This window comes from Dromaius novaehollandiae, chromosome 5, assembly GCF_036370855.1.
Source record: "Dromaius novaehollandiae isolate bDroNov1 chromosome 5, bDroNov1.hap1, whole genome shotgun sequence".
In the NCBI taxonomy this organism is placed as follows: Eukaryota; Metazoa; Chordata; class Aves; order Casuariiformes; family Dromaiidae; genus Dromaius; species Dromaius novaehollandiae.
The window spans coordinates 55748055-55773050 of record NC_088102.1 but is presented as its reverse complement, the minus strand read 5'-3'; the positions used below and the strand labels follow the sequence as shown (position 1 = coordinate 55773050).

The 24996-nt window shown below is 36.6% G+C and overlaps 1 protein-coding gene across 3 annotated transcripts in view; it reads left to right on the top strand.

Moving 5' to 3' along the window:
- The window catches only part of CCDC34 (coiled-coil domain containing 34), a 29565-nt gene extending 7272 nt beyond the window's left edge, over window positions 1–22293 (top strand). For all 3 annotated transcript variants that reach the window (XM_064512876.1, XM_026122259.2, XM_064512874.1), the window contains 5 exons: window positions 2770–2902; window positions 5381–5488; window positions 18321–18479; window positions 20076–20217; window positions 21831–22293. In XM_064512876.1, coding sequence (XP_064368946.1) covers window positions 2770–2902; window positions 5381–5488; window positions 18321–18479; window positions 20076–20217; window positions 21831–22045 — 757 coding nt within the window. In that variant the 3' untranslated portion in view covers window positions 22046–22293. The remainder of the gene's footprint in view (window positions 1–2769; window positions 2903–5380; window positions 5489–18320; window positions 18480–20075; window positions 20218–21830) is intronic.
- Window positions 22294–24996: the final 2703 nt, after the last annotated feature.

Here is a 24996-nt window from a genome sequence, read left to right as displayed (position 1 = left end):
AGTACAACCTGGCAGCTGTAAGCTGTAATGGAAGACCTGCATTAGGACCTGAGCTGGAGCAAGCTCATTAAACTCTGTGGGCACAGTATATATTACGCTCATGCAGATGTTGCATCTGAATAATGCTGCTGCTGTGTTGTAATAAGTATCTACCGAATGTTCATACAGTAGCTTCCATGTATAGCTGCCAAACTCCGAAAGGGATAATAATAAAAAACACTTCTTACACAGTCACTCCCCCCCACCACACACACTCAAAGGCTCTTGTTGTTGTTATCCGCTTAAAACTACACAAAAATTAGCCAGAGGCAGGCATTTAATGTGGGAAATTTAATATTTGCAAAAGAGAAAAGCTGAGAACAAAATGTTGTGAAATGGTGTTAGGCATTTTCCTGGTTTTGGTATGGGTTGGTATTATGTCTGATGGCTTGACTTCACTGGACATATGGTAAAGAGGAATCACAGTGTTTTCTGTTAATCAGACTTCAGTTCTAATGCCAAACATATACAATTTGATTTAAGATACTTACCTAAATACAAATATATATTTGAGAATATGGTACTTTAAGTTTTTTACTTTAATTATTCTGAGGAAGTACATAGTTCTGAATATGCTAGCCTTTCAGAAAATGGTGCTGTGTAATTCAAGTTCTGTGTTGTTTAAAATACAGATATAATCACGTGCCTGGGAGAGTGAGACTGGTGGTTAGGATTCACGTTTAGAAGGATTGGATTCCAATCCTTGCTCCAGTGATACCTGAGAATTGAAGACAGAGCATGATGCTGGAGAAGAGGAAAAGCATTTCTTCCACTAAGAAATGTTAGGCAAAAATGCAGTCTATATATTCAGCCTGTGTTTTTCTGTATTTAAACTTCATTTTCTGTTATCTTACTAGTGGTTAATAAGCTTTTCATTTACCACTCTGAATCATTTTTCTTTAGTGAAGTCAACAACTTAAACTTTATAAATGTTTATAATTACTGGTCTCAGAAAACACATTTTTCTTAATTCATGCCTTCTACTAGTGCTTTTTCTCAAATTGATGTAATATGTCAGCATTGTTCTGGTACCAGGAGCCAAAAGACAAACTGTTCATAGCGAAAAAACGTTGAGGAAGTATCCCTGCGCAAAATGTCAAGTCTGGACAAAGTTTTATTAGTCTCCTGAATTTGAATGCATAATACTTTTATTCTTATCTTTAATAAACTTTCAGAGAGTTATTTTCCAACAAAATGTATTGTTATGCATTCTTAAGTCATATCCCTTATTATTATGTCTGTGTTTAAAAACTGTCGCTGTTGAGTTTTTTGGTCTTCATTAATGCTTTAGCATGAAAGACCTATGCTGCAGCAGGTGGTGTTGGATATCGCTGGGCTTGGGAGGGCTTGACCTGTGCTGCTTTGGTCCATTTGTTTATTTGTATGTGAAGGTGTTCTGTCAGTTCCAGTGTGCTAGCACATGTCTGTGGCAACACAGTAGAAAGAGGGTCAGAGACTGATTCTGTGTGGAAAACAGCCCTTTTTCAGGTTAGTTTCAACCTGGATCAGTTCTAATAGGCTTTTCCTAGCATGCCCAGTGAGTGGTCATGTTAGCACATACACGGATAAGAACAGTGGAGCAGAACAGGACAACACTTAACATTGACGTTGTTTCTAAATGCTTTGTATCACATAAATATATTCGTAAGGTTATTGGAGCATGGAATATTTTGCTATAGAATACTTTCCTTGTGAACACGTAACATTTTTTACATTGAAAAAAATGAGGTATCTTACACTTCAAAGATTCATTTCAGGTATATTAACGTATGTGTTTGGATGCCTCTTTTGTAGCTTGAATTAAGCAAATAGGAATCCTCATGGTAATAAAGTATGCAAATAAGTACTTCCAGAGCCCATATATTCATATAAAATAGAAATGTGAAGTCTAGTTTCATTGTTTTGTGGGTAAGAAAAATTTCTCTATAACCTAGAGGAAAGCTTATAAAGAAATCTATTGGCCTGTTTTCAACTTTGGTTGACATAGAGCCTAATATACATTTTTACTTATGAGGTAGTATATGTACAGAACACTATAAAAGATTTTTTGGCCTGGGGCTAGGCTTGCTGCATTATTCATGAGTAGTTGTGAGTGAGTTATGCAAGGTATCTTATTAAAAGTCTAATAGAACCTTATATAATATCATCAAGTAGTGTGTGCAAGCCATATTTCTTAAGTATATTTCCTGTGAAAGCTGTTTAGGGAAGTAGATGTTAGCTCTTCATTAAGGTGGTTGTATTCTCAATACTAAGGTTGTTTGATGTTGTAAATCCAGTTGTATAAGACTTGAAAGAAGAAAAAATAATCATCTCGATCATCCTTTGCTCACGTAGGCCACAGGATACATTGAGCCCCTCAGTGACCAAGGATAGGATATTAACGTTAAATTTCTGACAAGAGGAAAGGAAGGTGACGCTTTGATGTTTTTGGTATTAGTTTTTGTTTAGTTCCTAAACGGTAATGCTTGAATCTGCTTCACAGTTTGGAACAGGAAAAGAATCACTAACAAGCTAGAATTTAATAAGCAGAACATAAGGGGAATTGTCAGAGGTGTCATATAAATGACATGCTTTTTATCCCTTTGGGAGATTATTAGATAAGTAGAAAAATAATGTAATTGTCAGAATACATCATGTAAATCAAATGTCAGTATTCAAGGCAATAGCACTGGCTAACTTTGAAATCGAATTGAAGATAACACTCTTTTACAATTCTCATTTTTAATTCAGAAAGGCTGAAGACTCTGAAATAACAGGGGGAAGAAATCGTTCACCTTTGAAAGATAGTCTTTCACCATGGGAAGAATGGTTCATTTGCAAAGAGAAGGAACTACGTGCCCGCTTACAAGCTAGAGCTCTGGAGGTAAATTCTGATTACTTTCTGTTAGACTTAACATCAAACTAACGGGCACCAGAATATGCATTTTTTTTTCTTTTGATTGTGAGAAACAAATAGTTTTGTCCATTATTTTTTAATGACTTTAGATATCCATAGTGTTTGTGTTTGGCTGTGCTGACATGATTCATGCTATGTGCATTTTCTTTTGCTAAATGTTATGCTTCATTGAAGTGGTGCTGTGTAATATTTTGCTTACCCAACTGTTAGGTAATGGTTCAGGTTTAAAGAGTTAAAACATATTTATGCAATTGATACCTTGATTTTCATCGCAGGTACATACGCCTGCGTGCACGTAGTAAAACACGACAGGGGCGTGTGCTGGGTGTAAGTATGCCAGCCTACTTGGTTAGATATGAGGCATGATGTTGTTAGCCACTTAGGTGTGTAATTATACAACTGTTTGTCTTTTCCCAGGATATAGTCCGCATCCCAGCGTTTCTTTCCCTCCTTCCATCTTTTGCCCACAAAAATGAACTATTCTTGAATAGCGGGCCTGGGACATAATTAAGGGAGAGCGCTATATCTTTTATTGATTAATATGTTTGCAGTTGATTAAATGATACTATTGTTTAAAATCAAATTGGAAGTATTGGGTAGTGGTTAGAACAATCACATCAAAGTTGGATCATTTCTCACTCTAGTTACTGATTTACCATGTGACCTTGAGTAATGTCCTAACCTTTCTGTGATTCACTTTGTCTGTAAAGTGAATATAACACAGAGCTGTTCTGTGTGGGTTACCTCATATTGTTTAGAGAACACCCACCACTGGAAGGTTCTAGAGCAGGGTTTTATAGATCAACATAATACCAAAATAGTTTGTTAAACTTGAGGAATGTGTTCTGATCTGTTAATATTCACCGCACATTTCATGACTTCCCTTTAGATTTTAATTTGGTAATTGTCTCTCCTCGTTTTGATTTCCAAGTACAAAAATGAGCCAAACTAATTTCTGGTATCATGTAGAAAATGTTTGTGTATGGACTTCTCATGTGGTCTTGAGGAGGAACCAAAGCAATTTTTTCTTATGTATCGCCCAATAGCATTTATACAATACCAAATATACTCTAGAAGATGTCTCTCTTAATTATATATGTAAAACAATCATAGGATGAGCATTGCTTACAGTCATGGAGAAATCCGTGGAATAGGTTAAAAAAAATTTTTTTAATTTGTAAGATTTTGAAAATATTACATATTAAGCTGCTACAATGTAGGAAACTTGGATAGTTTATATCTGGAAAAATACAATCCTCTTTTTTATAAGATGTCAAAAGAGGACAAAGTATGTCACTGTGATATAAAAATGTATTATTACATTTCCATATAAAAGGTATTCTAAACTAGTATCCTAAGAAACAGCTGCAAGGTCTCAGATCTTTTGCCAATGAGAGCACTGAGTCTGTCCTAAATGTAGAGAATATGGATAAAGATTTGGAGTGGATCGTGGGTGGGTTTTCTAAGGTACTTACGGTGTCATCACCATTTACAGAAACCAAGATCCCTGCGATATGGATGTGTCAGAACTCAAAGGGGGTGTTAATTGCTTTAGCTTTGCCCAGGTAGAGCAACAATTATATTCCCAAATGATGCCTATATTGTGAGTGTTCTCTTTGAACAGTTTGTGGCTCTTAATTTTCCTTGATTTTGTATTAAATTCATTCTTACAGGATGAGGAGGTTCTCCCTGAAACTGAATGCAGTTTAGGAGCCATTAAAATCATTTTTAGGGAAATAATTCCTTCTGGCTGGTGTTTCAGGATATGAATTCTCATTGGCAAATATCTGTTCATTCTAGTTCTACTGTTAGAGAAGCTAGACATCTCAAATTGTCATCTTACTCACTTTTTTTTTTGGTCTTGATTCATTTCGTTGAAGAAATACAAGCGGTTGCACATTTACTGTATATTCTGAAATACTTTAGAATTTCTTCCCTCATCTTCAGGTTAAGGATCCCCTTTGAAAGTTCGTTAAAATCCGCGAGAACTTTGCTTTTCTGAGTTAAGCTATAAAATTGCTGCAATTCTGATACTAAACATCATATTTGAGTGATGTCACCTAGCTTCTGATGCCTTCCTGAGTGCAGTGAGGCACACCATCTATATTTAAAGTATTGCAGAAAAGTACTGCCACAAGTTCAGATTTCTTTGACTGAAAGAGCATTTAAATAAGCTGAAGGGTAATTTGTTTTGTTGAATTGTTTCCAAAGCCTAATTAAACTACATATTTCCAGTTCATAGTCTGAAAAATTACCTGTGCTCATTAATTGTATTTCATAATGTTGCTATGTTACTTATCCATCCTTTCCAACGTATTAATGAAGAGAAGCTTTCAAAATCTTCAAATGTTTACATTGCTTTTGCTGCAGCACTGTTTCCAGTATTGAGTGTATTAGTATACGTGGTCACTATGGTTTTGAGATATATATTTTTTCTTTAATTAGGAAATTAATCTACAGCTTGAGAAAATGAAAGAAAAGCAAGAATTTGAAAGAAGGAGAAGGATAGCTGAAGAGAAGCACAAGGAATGGGTGCAAAAAAAAAAAGAAGAGGTAAATACTGCTTTGGTTGTAAATATTATAGCACATGCTGTGCTTTAGTAAACCTATGTAAAATTTGCCCAGGCTTTTTGAACAACCATGTTTTTACTTTGCTGAATAATGGCTGTTTTAATTGAAAATTATAAAATCACATCAACAGAGTTTAACATTTTTCCAGGACTGTTCCCTGCCCCCGCCATGAGGTATCAAGGGATATGTTTTCTACATAGCAAGCTGACAACTGACCTACATGTTGTGGAATATTATTCTGCTAATTATACCTGGGCTTCTGCTCTTCGGTACCCTAACCTTTCTGACTTCCTAGGTTCAATGTCGAAGCATTTTGGGGAAAGTGTACGTCTTAACTGTGTGCAATGTCTTGTACACCAAGTAGAGCCAGAAGGAGGATTTCGTTAAGTACCATTGCGGACGGGCAAATAATATGGTAGAGTTTAAAGGGATAATTGAGGTGTGAGGCCAGATTCAGGAAATTCTCAGTAGACCACAGATAGCAGTTGGGAATTCCTTCATCCAAAATTCCGTTTCTGAGTGGGATCAAGAAATCTTTTAAGTCCTTTTGAGAGGATGCCTAAGACCAGGGTCAGAAGCAGAGAGAATCTGGATCTCAGCAGGGCACTATGCAGCTCTGTGTCACACAAACAAAGCATGCCTGCTGAGTGGCAAAAATGGGAAAGTTCAGGAGGCGTGGGCTTGCTCAGCCCCCGGTAATTCATGGGCATGTGCCTGCATTCGTTGTCTCATGGTCTGCAGTGATGCTGGTTACTTACTGTTCCATACTTTTGGTCCTGAAAAATTTTGAATAAAACCAGATGAAATCTGATTGAAAGAAATATGTATATCACAATAGCACTAGTTTGGTAAGGGCAGTTTTGATATTCAGACTTCATGCATTTGTCCTCACTGTTTCAGAACTCTATTCTTCTGTCAGATTCAATCTAGAACCATTAGAACAACTTGTGTTTGGATCTAAGCTCCTGATTTCTCTTAGCCTCAATGCTGACCGGATACCTGGCATAAATCCCCCTACCACTACCACAAATAATCCCGCTCTAAACATTTATTATGATGTAGAAAGGATTCTTCCTTATTAAAATACACAGCAAAAAAGAAGAGATTGATCATTCAGCACAAAGTGCCATTTTTATATTGAAACACAAATTTCAATTGGCCAACTATTCATTGGCTTGAAAGAGTTTGGGCTGCCTGTTAAAAATGTCTGTTCACAGTCCAAATTAATGAAAGTTCTTGTTCTCTCTTTCTGTCTCTCTCAAGCATCTTCTGTAGACTTTCACTTATTTGGGTCCTCCTTGTATTATCTTTGTGGGTTTACTGATGAGCTTCCTCTTCTCTGTTGTAAATGGAAATAGGAGGTCTTTTTGATGGTAAACACTTTAGGCCAGAGAACAGGGGAAAAACATATTTGTGTCTGGATTTTTATGTTATATTTAGGAAGGATAAGGTCATCCTTAGGCCATGGCCCAAGCTTTTACCAAAAGCAATCTGATTTTCATTTAAATTAGATGAATCATTGGCTAGTCTTTTTCTGTAAACCACACTCAAATCAAGGATAAACTAAAGTTAAAAGCTTAGATGTCTTTAGGATATTAACATTTGTGTTGCATAGATCATGCTACTTCAGGTTACCAGAAGATTATTTGTGGATGTGAACACAGACTGAAGGATTAATATATCAACTCAGTAACTAAGAAGGTGTTTAAAATTGTGCAAAGATTTCACATGAAGTTCAGGTTTAGATTCATGAGCACTGACAGTTGCCATGATTTTCTTGGGGAGCATATGTGCCTCTGATATTTGGGAAAGCTCACTTTATTTCCGTCTAGAAGCATCAAAAGGTGCTCTTTCTTTTGGCAAAACTTGCGGTATTCTTCACTGAGTTATGCATTAAGCATTCACCTCTTTCATATTCAGTTACTGATCCTGAGACCCTATGGGTAGGCTGCATAAAATACAGTAGGTTGTCCTTTCAAAAGTGTTATCTCTATGAATTCCGTAAATATATGTCCTTCCCCATTACTTAATACTGTATTGATGCAGGAGGTAAGGGGTGGTTGAGTGTTCGTGAAACTTCTTCCTTCCTCATGAGCATGAGGTCTTTGTGCAACTCCAGGAGACATCACTGGACAAAATCTTACCTTGACAGTGAGAGGACATTTATGCCAGAAGTAGAACATTTATATATGCATAGATGATTTCTGCTGTTTTTACTATAAGACAAGCGATTTTTCTTGTGTTTTGTTATATTGCAAAATCATTTGTGATGCTCTGCCTGTTAAATATAGTCCTTAGGTGTCAGGTTAGGCAGCAAAACTTGAGGACTATTTTTGTTATCTGATAGCTTCTTTTTTTTTAATTGTATAATATGTGTTTAAGACTATATTCTGTGTGGGATTTTATGCTTCCAACCATTTTGCATAAATTATTTTTGAAAATAAAGGTACCATCAGTATTTAATTTGCCTCCATGTAATAGCTTTTGTGATTTTAAAGTTTGTTTATGAATCAGAAATAACATGTTGAAATACTGAACTGCAGAACAACATTCTAAGTTGTAAGATATGCATATGCTAATATGACAAAATTTTGCAGCTCACTAGGAATGAAAAGATTAATGAAGATCAGTTGCCAGGTTCTGCTGTCCTGTTGCTACTAACAGCTTTACAATTTTCAGTAAGATTCCAGATCTCTGTTGGACAAAAATAGTCTTTCCCTCTTTCTCCTAAGGTTGCGTCATTTGTGGGCAGACAGTATATTGTATGTTCGGCTTGTTCTGTCTTAGTTGTACTACAGCCGCAGTACCTCTCAATAAGTCAGTGGAATACAGAGGAAAATATATTAACTCTTAAAAAAAAAAAAAAAAAAAAAAAAAAAAAAAAGAAGGAAAAAAAGAAAAAACACACAAAAAACCCCCTCCAGATATACTTTTGATTCTAGAAGAAATGTTTGCTTGAAATCAACATGATTTTTGTGTGTAGTACTAAACTTCTACTTCTGCATTACTTTTAGATTTATGGATAAAAATTAGCAATTATAATGGCACGATTAAAAATGCTCAGGCAAGCAAAGTTTTGTTCAGTATAATGTTTTCCTTATTAGTCTTAATTTGAGAGGGATTTGAACCATGTGCAGGACTGGGCATAGATCAGCAAAGCCATTAGAATCTGTCATAATCTTTCTTGTATGTTAAATTGATTACTTGATTGTTAATTCCAGTATTTAGACTCCAGTTTGGTAAGGAGCTCTGTGTAGGCAACTCATAGTTGAACTCTTGAAGTTTAAATAGAAAGGAACTGACATCCCTCATCCCCTTGTTAGAGGTCTTATGTCTTGAATAGGTATTGAAAACTAACTACTGTCTCATTTCTTCAGATCAAAATTAATGTTTGTAAAAGCTTATTTACTCTGTGTCTATTCATTCTGATACTTTTCATAAGTGTAACGTTTGGGTTTTTTGAATTTGTCTTATATAATGTAAATCTGTTAGCAATATGTGGAGGAGTAAAGTTGCTTAGAGCTTACATCCACCTATGTATGAGTAATTTATTTTAGATTGAAACAGTGTAGTTCTGCAGAACACCTAGAACTGATTGTATCATATAAAGATTTTATTAAATTGTAAGTACGAAGATGTATTTTATGAAGTTAATTTAGACTTTAATTTAGTTTTAAGCTGGGATATAGTAGGTGTGTAATTATTTAATTGTATTGGCTCCTAAATCAGTTAAATCTGTAATGATTTTACCAACTTTTTATTCTGTTGCTATTTTAACATCAGTTGCTGCTTTTGTTTTATATTCCCATATCTATATGTATATATCAGAGAAGTCACTTTCTTGCTTTTTTGTATTAATAAGTAAGCTGCTTTTCTACTTTAATTTTCTATTTTGTCAGTAGAATTTTGAAAGACTCTATTAATATCCTTCTAATAGTTCTTTATTATCTCATGGAAAAAGGTATTTTTTCCTTTAGGGAAAAATGACCTGATTTCATTGGCAACGATAGAGTCTTCCAAGTTCTTGGAAAGCGTATGGTTCGTGTGTTCAAATTCAGGAACTGTAGAAGAGGCAGTGATCAGGACTAAACTTACACTTTTAAAATATTGAGATTTATGTTAAACTTTTGAAAATCTCTAAAATGTTAGACTTTAAAATACTCAGTGTTGGACTGATTTTGAAAATCCATTTGTATGTAGCTCCTTCTGATATTGTCTACATGTTTTTTGTAGTTAGATATTTTCTTAAAAGTTGATTTTATTTAGTACAGCAGTGTAGTTTTAATATGCTGGTACTGTAGATAAGCACTAAATCTGAAGTTTTGGGGAGCGTTCTGAACTAATGCTCAGCACCGTTTCATCTATTATGGTAGACAGGAAGATAAAATGTTTGAAGGGCCAAGAAAGGACCTGTTATTAGTGGAATGAAGCTGAAGTTTTTAGTGAAGATGGAACTGGGAGGTAAAGAATGGCTAGATTTTAACACAAAAAAATGGAAGAGACCCTTCCACTCTCTCATTTCATGTTTTTATGCTGACCCTGTGGACTATGACCAGATTGGTTAACTTCTGTTGTTTTTTTCCATCACTGAGTAGGGTTAAAAAAAATCTGTCTTGGAATGACTGGGGTTGATGAGCCTACATGTGATATATTTTGAAGATCTCTGCATAGTGGCTTCTTTGTGACTTGTGTATTGTCAAAGTGTTCTTGCTTGACAAACAAAAGCCATAGTTTTGTGACTGTTTGACTTAGCAGGCTGTGGATGATGCCTAGACTATTTACAGACTTGGGTAAATAACCGTTAAAGGAGGGAGATAAAAAAATGCTGCTTTCACATCTTCAAAATGTTTAGGAAGGCCTTCTCCGGTTCTTTCCAAGGATTTTTCGCTCTTGTATTCATCCATGAAGATTTAGATATGATTACAAAACTGTGAGTGGGGATAAAATGCGCAACAAAAATATGATAGGTGACATCATGGATGTTCAGAGCTGATTTGCTTGTTCATGATTTCTTTCGTAGTATTCCCTTTGAAGACCACATCTATTCAGAATTCATCCAAAAGGATTCAGTTCCAAGTTTTGTCACAGTGTGACCAGACACTGGTTCTGCTGCCTGATAACTAACTTTGTTCTATTCAGTGGAAGCTCCTTGGAGACACTAGTGAAAAGCTGCTCTTCTCTTTTGGAAAGTATGTAAGCTGCTATCTGAAGCCAGTTTGTATTTTTGCCCTCATAACTGTTGAATTAATTAAAGAAACACTTAGCCTTCTTGCAGGATTTAATATTATTGCCTCATCTCCCAAGAATGAGGAGCAGTAGGAAGAATTCCTTACTAGAGTTTGGTTTATAAAACCTTTGTCTTTTCTAGCTCCTTTTCTTCCTTTTTCTGTGTCCTCTTAGTGGTATTTCTGAACAGAACTGAGGATGGTTTTGATTATGAATTGTTACATAGTCTCACACTAAACATTTCTATCTTCAAAACAGGGGCACAGCCCCTCTATTTATAGTTTGTAAACATAATTTGGATTGAAGGCATGCCACCTATCAAGAATGCTGTGTTTGTCAGTACAGTATCTGAGGAACCACAGTTATATTTGAGTTACTTCCTACTGCTTTACCTTAGAATTGATAATAGCAAGTTTCCTTTTTTCTTTTCCTCTCTGTTTTACATGAACTTTTGATCCTGAGATGTGGAGTCTCTTTGGATCCTATCTACAACTGTATGATCGGACACTTAAGTAAGGTCTGATTAATTGTAGTCAAATTGAAGTATGTGAGACTTAGAAAAACATATTGTGGATGCATGAATTGTGAAGTGTCTGTAAACTGTCACATCAGTTTAATTAGAAAAGTGTCGTAGCACCTAAAGTTCTATGAGTAAAAGCCAAATAAAACATTTGGATTAAAAGTAAGGGCTGATAGGAACAGCTTTTTATTTTTAACCATTTAAAAAAATTAACACTGACACAGTGTAGTCTACCCTCTAAGCTCTATTTAGTAGGACATGCTATACTGTTTCTTACAATCCTGTTAAATCCACCTTTATTAACTGTGCAAAACTACTTCACTCTTAGACTGCTAATAGAATAGAAACTTAGCAATCTGTAGAGAATTCAGCTCATGTATTCATATATAAAATATAAATACTTATATTGTATAAGTGTAATACATATATTTTAACAATAATTGAAATCGCAAAATCAGAATACTTGCATCCCAAAATAACTGTAATTTGGAAATGCATATTGTTAACATCCATGTCTTTGCTTCATAACTTGCATATATTACTTCATGCTAAATAAATGTAGTATCTTGCAAAGTTATAGGAGCAAAAGTAGTGAAGTTATACATTTTACAGTGGAAAAAGTAACAAAATGTTCTAATAACAATATTAATTTGGCTATAGCAGCTCACATATTTTTCCGCATCATTTTAAGAGGGTAAGGCATTGGTGGGTGTTTGTTTTTTTTTTTTTTTTTTTTTTTTTTTTTTTAAGACTATAAATACAAGCAAAGTAGTTGTTACTCATACTCTTTTGAAGGTTTCCTTCCCTCCCTCCCTCTCTCCCTCCTTCCTGAAAAGTTAAGAATGGGGCTTATTTGAAAAATACCATCTAATCTTTCAGGTTGCCAACCTGTGGAAGTTAGATACAGGATGGGAAAATTTTTTGCTTTGTTGCTTTTTCATTGGAAGGTTTCTGTTCCTATCTATACTTTGCTTTTGGCTGGCAGTCTTTGTAAGAAGGAAGAAGCAGTAAGAAATATGAATATTAAAGGCTAGAACCAACACACTGTAAAATAATGACAAGGTCCTAGAAGCAAAGGACCTTGGTACATTGCATGATTCCTCGCAGAAGGGAGACTTGGATTCCAACTCTTATTCCAAAGACTTTGTTTAATACATATTTTATGTAACCACTGTTAATATAGAATACAGTTTGTTCTGCAGCTTGAGCATGACTTTCAAGCTAGAGAGTCAAGCTCGCTCTCTTTCATCCAATGAATATTTAATTATTTTATGCAGAGTTGTGCTGCTTCAACAGAAGGGGTGGAGAATCCTGTCATCCCAGCCGGCAGTCTGGCAGACAGAGTGTTCTCTCTAGAGCAGGACATGTTAGTTTGAATCCCCTCAGGCAGAGGAGGTAACGAAATCTGGATCTTCCATGTCCTGGGTTAATGTTCTAACAGCTGAACCATTGTTTTGAGTTTAGTCAGTGGCTGCTGCTGCGTTTTATGTAGAGCCTGATATATGCTAGGGGTTGTGCTGGCAGCTTAGACTTGAAAGAGATGCTGAGTTGTTCACCTCTTTCAGGACTGAACACTTTCAAGAAATATATTAATGGGGGAAGCTTAGATAACTAGCACAAACACCTTTCAACCTTGAGAGCCAACTGCATTTAAGAATTTGAATTTTGTATTTAAGCACCAAAGTCTGTCTTCACATATCTAAACATTTTTGTGACTCTGGGCTTAATTTCTTTAGTATTTCTTCTTCATATTGTGGATTTTTCAGAGATCTAGATCTGAAACACTTTACAAAACAGTCTTTTTTAGCACAGTTGATGTCTCTTTACACAGAACTCTTTTGTGAGATCATGCATGTGCACGATCATTCGTTATAGCTTGGGTATAATGTTAGTACGTGGATCTTACTTGTCCAGACCTAGCTTTAGATTTCTGCAAGTAGAATGAACTAATTTCTCATGTTTAGTGTTAGAATGATTTTTAGATAGCCTTGTGGAGGAGGAATTCAGTGTGGAAAATGATTAAAGTAAGAGTGCTTGGTGTTTCACAGCAGCATTCATGGGGTCTACGTTACGGGTCAGATTCTTGTGAATACCAGGAGAGTGTTCAGGCATTGCGTACATCAAGACTTTCTATTTCTGTCACCATATTGACATTGTTTAAAGAAATGCAGTCTGGGAGAAAGAACCGTGTAGTTACTTGTCTTAGAGCTCTGCAGTTTCCAGCCTGCAGTGGGGTCTGGCATTGACTTCGTGTGAACTTGAGCAGAAAATCGTTGTAAACCTGCTAGTCAGTAGACAACTGCTGCTCAGTGTAGTTGTTTCACTGACCTCCTTTCTAGCCTCTTCTTCTTTTTGCATACCAGTTCCAGAGAGATTAAAGAAATACTTATGTCAGCTAGGGTTGGTGACTGAGCTGTGTAATAGGGCTGAATTGAAAAGATAGTAACAACTGGCTGAATGTCCCAGATTTCTGAGGCTGTTAAATGTGATTGACGTTCAGGATTACTGTGAGGATAAATGAGGAAATTTGGATGCGTGTCCTGATGTTGGCAGTGTGGACTTTTCCTTATTTCACCTTCAGTCAACATGAAATGACGCCAGAGTATGGTAGCTATGATGCCAGGGTGAACAGCTATGAAATAGAGCCATCAGTTACATGTGAAAAGATAAATGTTGCCGTCACATTCTGCAATCCAGAAAAACAGAAAAGATTGCTGAGAGAAGTATTGTATAGATATGAAACAGCTATTCAGTAACACTCTGCATAGAAAACACAGAACAGGAGGAATCTCTGCTCTTGACCCTTTTTTCTCTAATTTAATTGTTGTGATGAAATTACAGGAGTGTAAATTTTCTTAGTTTTGTACAGAGTCTTTGCTTTGGCAGTCTGGCTGTTCTCTGCCTATGAAATTATTTAAGTATTTCTGCCTTCAGTCAGGAAGAAAGCAGGATGCTTCTTCAAATTTTAGTTTCTTTTGGTAGTTCACAGTATATACATTGGTCTGATTTTTCTTGAAAAGTTAATAGTTCTGCTGAGGAGACATTGGCGTGGTACTGACTCAGTGAGACGCATGGTTTTTACTGCGTCACCAGGACTGCTTTGTGCCCTGGCTGGGTTGGTTCTGGGTGGGGGATTTCCAGGTACTGACCCAGCCCAGTCCTTGTTAGGTTCCAAGGCCTGATAGCATCACAGCCCAGAGCAGCAAGCCCACAGGCCAGATTTGTATCCTTTCTCCTTAATAATGTGCTTGGGTGGGGTGGCAGGAGAACAAGCCTTTCTTGCAATGAGTAATTGGATGTTTTACAATCAATACCTTAATTTATGTAATAAGTGTAATCATATTTTAAAGTATATGTAAATTTACTAGTGGTTTAGTGAATAGATAATGTCTGTTTTGAACATGAGATCAAAGAGAATTTTTAAAACCCAATCTGACAACACCAAGCATAAACAAATTATAATTTCCCTTCCCCCCATACCTATGTGGAAGGAGAGTGGAGGGAGGATTGAAGAACATGTATATTATTATGCACATTCCTAGCATTTTTGATGGATTTGTATAAGGGAAAGTAATAAAGTTGCGGGGAGGCTGGGAAGGCTGGGGTGAGAGGAGCTTGACATGAAACAGCTTATTAAAGCAGCTGGGAATGTAGTGTACACTAACTTTATGAAGGAAGAGCTGTTCTGTGCTAGAGAGAAAGAGGAAGCATTTCTGGTTTGTCTGCAGAATAATTTCTAGGCAGCTGCCAAGTCTGCAGTTCTTCAGGGAGCCTCCCATTCATAAGGATGTCTCATTGGAAGTAAAACTTAGCAATAGCTGTGGTTTTCATGGTAGTGTGCATGGTATATCATTGTTTACATAGGGCCTAATTTGGCTTTGGGACAGCCTAGATAGTAGCTACATTCATCTGAAATATTATAATTAAATATACATTATCTAAGAAGCTTCCCTCCCTCACCTTTTTAAAATTACAGTCTTTAGAAAGATTTTTGGCCTTTTTTCTGCTTAATTGTTGTTTGTTATCAAACAATTCATGTCTATATTGAAGGACCAAATTTTTTCAGTTTTCTCCTATATTCATTTACATGCTTTTTATATGTTAAGAGCCTTAGCTAAAGATTGTAGCTTTGAACAGTCTTATTTTTGTAACTTTCATGTACAGTGGTGATGCACAGAATCAAGCAAACAGCAAGAGTTGAAATCTTTGTACGCCTCTCTTTGCAAATAGCTTTAACTCACCATTTTAGCATGTATTTCTCATCTACATTAATAGTTTTTAGCTGTCCCAGACTATCATTGTCTTGAAATAGGACTTATTGAAAGATACGTGTGGGGAATATTTGTTAATGGAGGGACAGAAGAACAGCTCTGAACAAAAGAGAACAAGAGGCATTTTAGAAGAAGGAGGAATAGCTTAGACAATTGGTCATTTGTTTTTTCAGGCAGACGATACTTAGGTTCTGCATAATTTGCCAAAAAGCAGGTGATTTTTCCTCTTTTACCTATTTGAACACAAAAGGGTTTGTATCATGTTAAGAAAGGTTTTGTTTCCATTCTTCAGTAGTACAGAAATGTTTCAGAATCTCAACATTTTTTTCCAGAATGAAATTCTTTTTTCATTGGTCTTAGTTGTGAATATGAATTTAATCATGTGTTAAGGGCCTTCCTTACAAACCATGATGTCAAATCAGATTAGTAAGATTTTTCTTCTTTTGTAGTTCTGTGAAGTTTTACATTCTAACATATACATTGAAACTGTAGTGTATTGGTATCTGACCATTTTCTCTACACTGCAGAATAGTCAGCTGATGTTTCCCAGAATGCACTGGAGATAAAATGAAAATAAAATATGAGGTGAAAATGTAGTTCTTAGCTAACTTTTATGAAATCGACTGCTGTGTATATACTACTGTTTGTTGTCTCAGTGATACTAAGAGTTATCATCATAGGGTGAGTGAAAAAACATGCATCTGATACAGATTATGGCAAATGCAATTAATAAGGCATGGCTTGTAAAGGGGGAAAAAAGAGTTAATGCATAATCTAGCAGCTGCTGTTAAAATTCTAGTATTGCTTCTCTGCCAAACACAGATAGGATCACGCTAACTCAAGCAATTCTGTAAACTGGCTCCTTCGGATAAGAAGTCTGCAGTTTAGCGTTATGACACGACATTGGGAAAAAAGGGGTGCCAAGACTAAATGAAGGTTATGCCTAAAATTATTCTGGAATGATCATCATTATTTCCAAGACAATTTTATGTAGTATGAGTAAGAATTCAAATGTGACAGCATTTAGTATCCAGTACTATTTTTTACAATAAAAATGGCAAAAGTTTTAAGGAGAAAATGCATTTCTTTCAGATTATTGTTCTTGTTTCTGCACCTCATCGAATGAATGGCAGAAATGAGTTAGCGTTTTGCAGAGCAATATGAGATAAAGGCTTTATTCTGTATGATGCTCCCTTGTGGGATTAGTGACAAGTTTTGGTGTGAAGGGCAAGGACTGACCCAGCCTGTTTAGACCAGACTGAGGGAATTGCTGTTGTCCCCAGCTCCAGTGTCATGGCTTCTGCTTCTTTATGTGTAATTGGAGTTTCCAGAATTGCTGCAAATCTGGAAGAAAGGGGTTAGGTGGAAGCTAGCTTTCTGCCTTTTGTGCTTATAAGATGTAAGACAGGAAGGAAAGTACAATCCTGTTCTTTCTGTAATTGTGTTTTTCCGCTTATCCCTAAAGAAGACCAGATCCAGCTCATTATACTTTTCAGTTATAGTTCTAGGCACTAGACATCCATACCTGCCACCTGTAATAATTCTGAGGCAGCATAATTTCCTGCTAAATGTCACATCTCCTCTGATCAAGAGGTATAGTAAATACTTAATTGTTGTAGTTGCTAGGATGGTTCAGATTCTGCTACTTAGTGGCAGGGAGCTTGCAGGAAAAAAAGATTTCTTAGAGGAAAGTAACATTTTTAAATTCAGCAGTTCTTTTCTATGAAGACAGAAACTGTTTGGTCTGGAGTCTTGTGCTTCCCCTCCATATCATGTGCAGAGCTTGTCTAGTAAAGATTTTTATCTCCATGTGTATGCAGAGTTCTTCAGAGTTAAGTAAGCTAAGCAGAAGTAGAACAGATCCAGTAAAATCCCAGACATTCCAAAAGGGGTTCAGGAAGGGGAAATGAGAGCTACTACTAAGATTCAAATGAAAATACCTGCCTCCTCAGATCAAGAAAAGGCCTACATTACATGCTTGTTAGCTTAGAGAATGGTTCCCAAAGCATTAGTGTGTGCCATCAGATCCACACACTCTGAAAAGAGGCAGAAGTGAATGACACTTCTGTGTATTGTATCTTCCAAATTATAAAGGGAACAGTTTTACTTTACACTCAGTTACAGCACTTCACCTACCCTAGAATGCTATTCCTAGCTTTCCCTTTCATGATCTGAAAAGATGGAACATGAAGATTGATTCATAGGCCAATTTCATGTGTGAATAAACTAAAGAATATCATGAATGTAGAGAATATAAAACAGGAACCTGATTCTCATTTGGAGTACTTACTTTCTTATCAATTTACACTTAAGTGTTTCATACAATCTGCCAACATCAGTGACTCCTAGAAGAGGGCAGTTTGCCTGACTTGCATCTAGAACTGCAGTTTAGTCTGGATTCACTTGAAGGGTGTTTTTTTGTTTGTTTGTTTGTTTTTTGTTTGTTTGGTTTTTTTAAAATCTAAAACTAACATACCATTGTTGAGAATTGCAACATATATTTTTTTCTCAGAAAAATTGAGAATTATCTGGAATGTTTTAAAGGATGTCTGAATAAATAAAACAGAGCAGTAAACATAATAGCTTATGGAATCATGAAGGTAGATTTTTATCACGTTTTATGACACATTTATATGCTTAAAATTATTTTATCTGCCAATAGTGATGACTAGGTCTTAAAAGAGTTTGCAATATCTTTTTTTTTCAGGGTTATGATAATTTATTTGTAATTAACTGTTTTATCACAAGAAATATATTGAAAAATTTAGATTTTGTTTCTTTGATCTCTTTCACTTAGGAAAGAAGGGAAAGGGAACGAAAGCTGAGCAAAGAAATGGCAGAAAAAGCCTCAAGGGAACTAGAAAAAATGCAGTTACAAGAAAAGGCCAAAGTAAAGTATAAAGAATGGTTAAAGAAAAAAAGAGCTGAAGAGTCAGAAAAGAAGAAGAAAGAGAAGGTATTAGTCATTTATTTTGGATGGGGTATGCGTATTAGCTCATTTGTGTCTGTCTTAGAAAGCCAAGCAAAGCCACTGCAATTTTGATTGTGACAAGGGAGAGAGAAGTAATACAAACCACACAGTGTATCTGTATTGTTCAGTCCATTGCAGAGAGACCTAAGCAGAAAATAGGCAGCATCTGGGCATTTTTCTCCCAGCACCACTATTATCTTACTTGCACATATTTCTAATTGAAAGCATTTTTCTTCATTTATATCTCTACCAATTTGAGGTTAGGAGTCCTAATTTTAATATTATTTCATATTATATTCATATTATCCTATTATTTTTATAGCAAGCTTTAAAAGATCTCCTATGTGTTGTAAGCTTCCTGATAAGCTTCCTAAAATACAGGCTTTTAAGTCCCCTATTTCACTAGGGCGAATGCTATAACAAAGCCACATTTTCAAGCATCACCCAGCATTCCTCTCAAGTATTACATGTGGGTAGTGATTGTGCCTGAAAACTGAAATATGCTAGCCGGACCAGATCTGTTATACTCGAAGTCTGTTGGTTGTATTTTAATTAACATTACAGTACGTCTTATCAATGGAATATGTAATATTATAGAAGCACTACCTCACTGTAGTAGTTAAGTATGAGGAGTAGCATTCAAATGTGAGGGAGAATTTTGATTAGAAGAATTTGTCTCTGTTCCCCCTATAATTACAACATTAGTTCTTGGAGTGCGGAATACATTCATAAGTATTTCACAAGTGTATATAATAACTTCTTTGAATTAATTTTAAAATACCATAAATTATATCAGATCAATTTTAAGGCCTTAATGGTCTGAATTTTGCAGACTTTCCACATTTCCGTATAATTAAAACCCACTTAAATATTCTGTACTGGCTTGTTTATTTCCTGCTGAATAAAGTGCTTGTATGTCTTTGAGCCTCTAAAGTAGACAGCACAAGGAGCTTTTGAAACCCAAAAAAATGGAAGTCTTGAGATAGACTTCAACCTTGTGTTCTTTCAGTTATGTCTTCTTTAAACTTTAGGTAAGTTCTCATAAATCGTGTTCACAGTGTCAGTTAAACTTGGTTTAGATTCAAATGCAATGCCTATACATATTGCCTCTATTCTAAATCCTAATTAATGATTCCCCAAATCTAAATTCTGCTCCAGGCTTAGTGGAAACCCAATCTTAGCTGAGCTAGGATTGTATCAGTATGAGTAAATGAGACGACTGCATGGCTGTCCAAGATGCAGTAGCCTCTTTAGGCTAGCTAATTACAGTACAGTAGGCTCTGATCATCTGAGCATTGTTATGTTCAGTATGTCCTCTACACAAAGACTTGCAAAAGATTTCTGAGAGCTTTTTCTCAGAGGAACTCAGGATTAATGGGGGAGGATTTTTCCTTTTCCAGACTTGCAGGAAAAGAAGATTGAGGAGCTTTCCATTGTCAGGGAGATGTATTTGTATTTGAAAACTTATTTGAAACCCATATTCAGCAGTCTGGGAATCTATTCGCAGAAATTTGTTTACAGTTTTGTATATATTGTGCAAGATTTTGTCTGTAGGTTTGTCTTGAATGTTTTGATTTTTAGGAAAAAGAAAAAGAAAGGGAAGCTGAGCTACAGGAGAAGAAAGAGAGATCAGAGAAGATCTTTAAGGAATGGCTACATAATGCTAGAAATAAAGCACGCCCTATTTTAAATGGTTATGGCTACCCAGATGGGAATTCTGCAGGTTTGTACTCTTACTAGACGTATGTAGTGACTTGGGTTTATGGTTCCCTTCCCTCTAATCATTTAATGTAAAATTAAGCCTGTGTTAGGTTTTCACTCAGTATCTAGTTTTGACACTTGGGAATAGTTAGCCCATATGGTATAAGTTGGAGAATCTTTTTCTGTGAGATCCATTGTGTGTTTTTCTACAGCCTTTGAAGTTATTTGAGAAGAGAAGAATGTGGCATACCAAAGTATAATTGATTTTAATCTCGTTAGGTTCCTTATCAGGCATAGGAATCGCTAGAGCCAATTACTGGTTCCTGTGAAACGTATCAGCTGTATTGGCATCTTTCTAAAGTTAGTGTTAGTGTTACAGAAGGTATGCACCTTCTTATGGTGCCTGAATCCCCCTTAAAAAGAGGTGGCTTTTTGAGATAGGGAGCCTGATAAGAGCATGGCAGAAGCCCTGTCTCAAAAAGGAGACTTGGAAATCATTCTCTGTTCTGAGCTAAGGTTTTCTTTCCATGCACCTTTGCAGTTGCATCGTGCATTCTTGGCTTCTGTAGTCCGGTTCCATTTCTTTTCGCCTTTCAAAGGGAAGTGTTAAAGAGAATACTGATGATAGTTATGGCATGGTGTTTTGTGAGCCTCACTTCTTGTCCTTCTTTTTGTCATCCCACGTTATACAGAAGCTAAAGAGCAGTGGGAAATAGTATTGTGTATTACACGTGAGGGCTTCATTGCATTTCTTAAAGAAAAATGATGTGTGCTTTCTTTTTTATTTTTCATAAAATTAAAATTATAGTTATTATTTGAATAGAAATTTTTCATAGAAAAATGTTTTGAAACCTAAATTCCAGTCTCTGAACAATTAAAAAAATTTATATAGCAGACACACAACCAGTTGTTCTTTTGCTTGGGTCTGATTGTAGATGGTGATGCACGTTGCTTTCATGTTTTGTTCTGGAACCTTATTACTTCCGAACAGCTGCCATCACTTGCCCAAGTGATTTCTGAAAAATATCTCCATACTCAGTGTGTTCACGCAATAGAATACGTCCCAGACTTTGTTTTGCCCACGCTTGTGAAGTAGGTGTTGAAATTTGACTACAGACAAGCCACTGCAAGGCATGTTCCTTCTGTTGTATTTAGGTTTCTGATATTGCTTTGTGTACCATAGATTATTAATTGCAGATAATTAATGTAATTTTCTCCTCAGTAAAAGGAATAACAACAGTTAAGCAAAGAGGAAAAAATATGTGAATTTTATGTATATGATGACAAGAACTAATATTTATAAATGCCTCAGAGCTTCGAACAGAACAGCAAAGTAGCCCATTTATAGAGGTTTTCATCATCTAAGTATACAAAGGACTGAGCATTTTGAATGTTGCACAGCATTTGACATGCTTTTTTTTAAAATGCAGATGAAAAACATACTGATTATTGGTAAAAGAAGGGTGGAAGATTTACTGCTTTGAATCATTTAAATTATGTGACATGCTTGCACTATCTTCCTTCAAAGAAGCTATTTTTTCTTTCCTAGTCTGGATTAGTTTATAATTGCTTGAAGTGTAAATCTTGTAATATAAATATTCCTTTTTAATTATGTGTATTTTCTAAATATTTTAGGGTATCATGATGGAATTTCATATCCAGCTCCAGCATATTGTAACCCCATTCCTTGGAAACCAATACATGTACCTCCTCCAAAGGAAGACAGTATCACTACCATGAAGAACAGCAAGAGACCTGTATACTCCTCGTCACATAGGTCTTCACCTATGGTAATTTATAAGCCCCCAAACAACCTTTGTGTTGGATCCTTGCGCAGAAAGCAGTTATAATACAGAAATCAAAATCATTCTTACAAGCTTGAGTGAACTGGGTCATAAATATGAAGTTATACATCCAAAGCAGTATTTAAAAAAAAAACACAACTTTTGGGAACAGGCTTTGTATTGAATGTTAACTAACCAATCAGCTTATTATTCAAGGGTCTTTTATATGTTGAATTTTATTAAGAAGTCATATTTAGCCAACTGAAATGGGACTGTACTTCGATACCAATAAAACATACAAGATTGTTGCTTTCTTTCTTCCCCTACTTTTTTTTTTATTTTGGGGAGAAGGAGATTATTGTACAGATGATTATTCTTTTGGGCAATGGTAATACAGGGGTATTTTAAAGATGCTAATTACAACAGACCTTGAAGCAATTCTTGCCTTAATGGGGGAAGAATTAGAGGTCTCTGTACAGCTGCAGGGCTTGATCTCATTGGGATTGCGGAGATGTGGTGGGATAGCTCACACGAGTGCTGCAGTGGATGTATGCACTCTTTAGGATGGACAGTCTGGGACAGCAAGGAGGAGGAGTTCTCCTTTATGTGAGAGAGCAGCTGGAGTGCCTGGGGCTTTGCTTGGGGGTGAATGGTGAGCCAGTTGAGAGCCTATGGGCAGACCAAAGCAGGCAATATTTTGGTGGGTGTCTGCTACAGACCACTTGATCAGGAAGAAGCAGCAGATGAGGCTTTCTTCAGACTACTGGAAGAAGCCTCACGTTCACAGGCCCTGATGGGAGGACTTTAACCTCCCCACTATCTGCTGGAAGGGCAGATCAACACAGCAATCTGGGAGGTTTCTGGAGTGCATTGATGACAACTTCCTGACACAGGTGATCAAGGAGATGAAGAGGGGATGCACTCTGCTGGGCTGATAAGTACAAACAAGGGAGAGCTGGTCGGGGGATGTGATGGTTGGGGGCAGCCTTGGCTGCGGTTACCATGAGAGGGTGGAGGTCAGGATCCTAAGAGGAGGGGAAAAAAGCAAATACCAGGATCACAACCCTGGAGTGCAGGAGAGGACTTTGGCCTGTTCTAGGATCTCTTTGAAAGAATCCCACAGAGACCATCCTGGAGGGAAGAGGTGTTCAGGAGAGCTGGTTGATTTTCCAGGATCACTTCCTCCAAGCTCAAGAATAGTCCATCCCAAGGAGCAGGAAGTTAAGCAGGAGTGGCAGGAGGCCTGCATGGATGCATGAGGAGCTCCTGACAGAACTCAAACATAACAGGGAAGCATACAAGAGGGGGAAGCATGGACAGGTGATCCAGGAGGAATATAAAGGCACTGCCTGAATGTGCAGGGATAGGAATAGGAAAGCCAAAGCCCATGTGGATTTGAATCTAGTGACATGAAGGGTAAGAAGGAGAGCTTCTATACATACATCATTAGCAAAAGGAAGTCCAGGAATGGGCTTTCTGCTGTACGGGGCAGGGGCCTGGCGACAAAGGACACGGAAAAGGCCAAAGTACTCGGTGCCTTTTTTGGCTTGGTCTTTATTAGTAAGACTTGCCCTCAGCAATCCCAGGGCCCTGTAACCAGTGGGAAAGTCGAGCACGGAAAACTTACCCTGGGTGAGGCAGAGTCAGGTTAGGGAACATTTAAAGAAACTGGATGTATGCAAGTCCATGAGACCTGATGGGATGCAGCCTTGAGTGCCTGAGAGTGCTGGCTGATATCCTTGTGAGGCCACTGTCAATAATATTTGAAAGGTCATTTTGCCTGGGGAGGTTCCTGGGGACTGGAAGAAGTAAAATGTTACTTCTATCTTCAAGAAGGGCAAGAAGGAGGATCGAGAGAACTACAGACCTGTCAGCCTCACCTCAGTCCCTGAGAAGGTGATGGAGCAGATCCTCTCGGAAACCATTTCCAAACAAATGGAAGACAAGAAGGTAATCGGGAGTAGTTGACATAGATTTATGAAGGGGAAATCGTGTTTGATCAACCTCATAGCCTTCTACAATGAGGTCACTGGCTCAGTGGATGAGGGGATAGTAGTGTTGTTAAATGCTGTTAATGTTGACTTTGTAAGGCTTTTGACACTGTCTACCACAGCAGCCTCATAGAAAAAATGATGAAGTATGAGCTAGATAGTGGACAGTGAAATGGACTGAAAGCTGGCTGAACTGCCGAGCTCAAGGCATTGTGATCAGTTGCACAAAGTCCAACTGGTGGTCAGACATATAACATCTTCATTGATGACCTAGATGATGGGACAGAGTGCAGCCTCCTCTAGCTGCCCCTCCTTTGAGCAGGGGATTGGACCAGATGATCTCTAGAGGCCACCTCCAACCTCAACCATCCTTTGATTCATGGTGAAAAGGAGAAAGCAAGAAGAAATAAGGCTTCATTTTCTGTTATCATAACTGTATCACATTAAGAAATATATGGTTATCCTTTAGAAATTACACAATATTAAAATATATTTTATATATTATAAAATTTGAACATTTTCTACTTTACATTTTATATATTCTATGAATGTAATATATAGTATAGTATATGTAGTATATATATAGTATATATTATAAAATGTAAATATAAAAAAAATCAGGCCCAGCCTTGTGTATAGGTGTTCTGATACATCAAAATGACTTCTTTAAATATAAAATATTTTCTATGAATAATAATGATCAATTTAAATTTCACCTGAACAGACTGTGTAAAAAGTATCTCAAACTATCTCAAATATCAAGTTTATATTTAAAACATTACTCTCACCCTTACTTTGAATAAATTAGTTTATACAATAGGCTCATATGACAGTTCTTTCTAGATAATGTCAAATGCCAACAGCAGACTGCAGCATCTTAGAGTTACTAATGTAAATAGATTATTTGGTTTGCGTTTGTTGGTCATTTATGATATATGGATGTCTGACGTGTCTAGACTTTCACAAACTCCCTCACATCTGCCTATTGCTAAGGAAATCTAAAGGAGTCATTTAATTCTTCTTTCT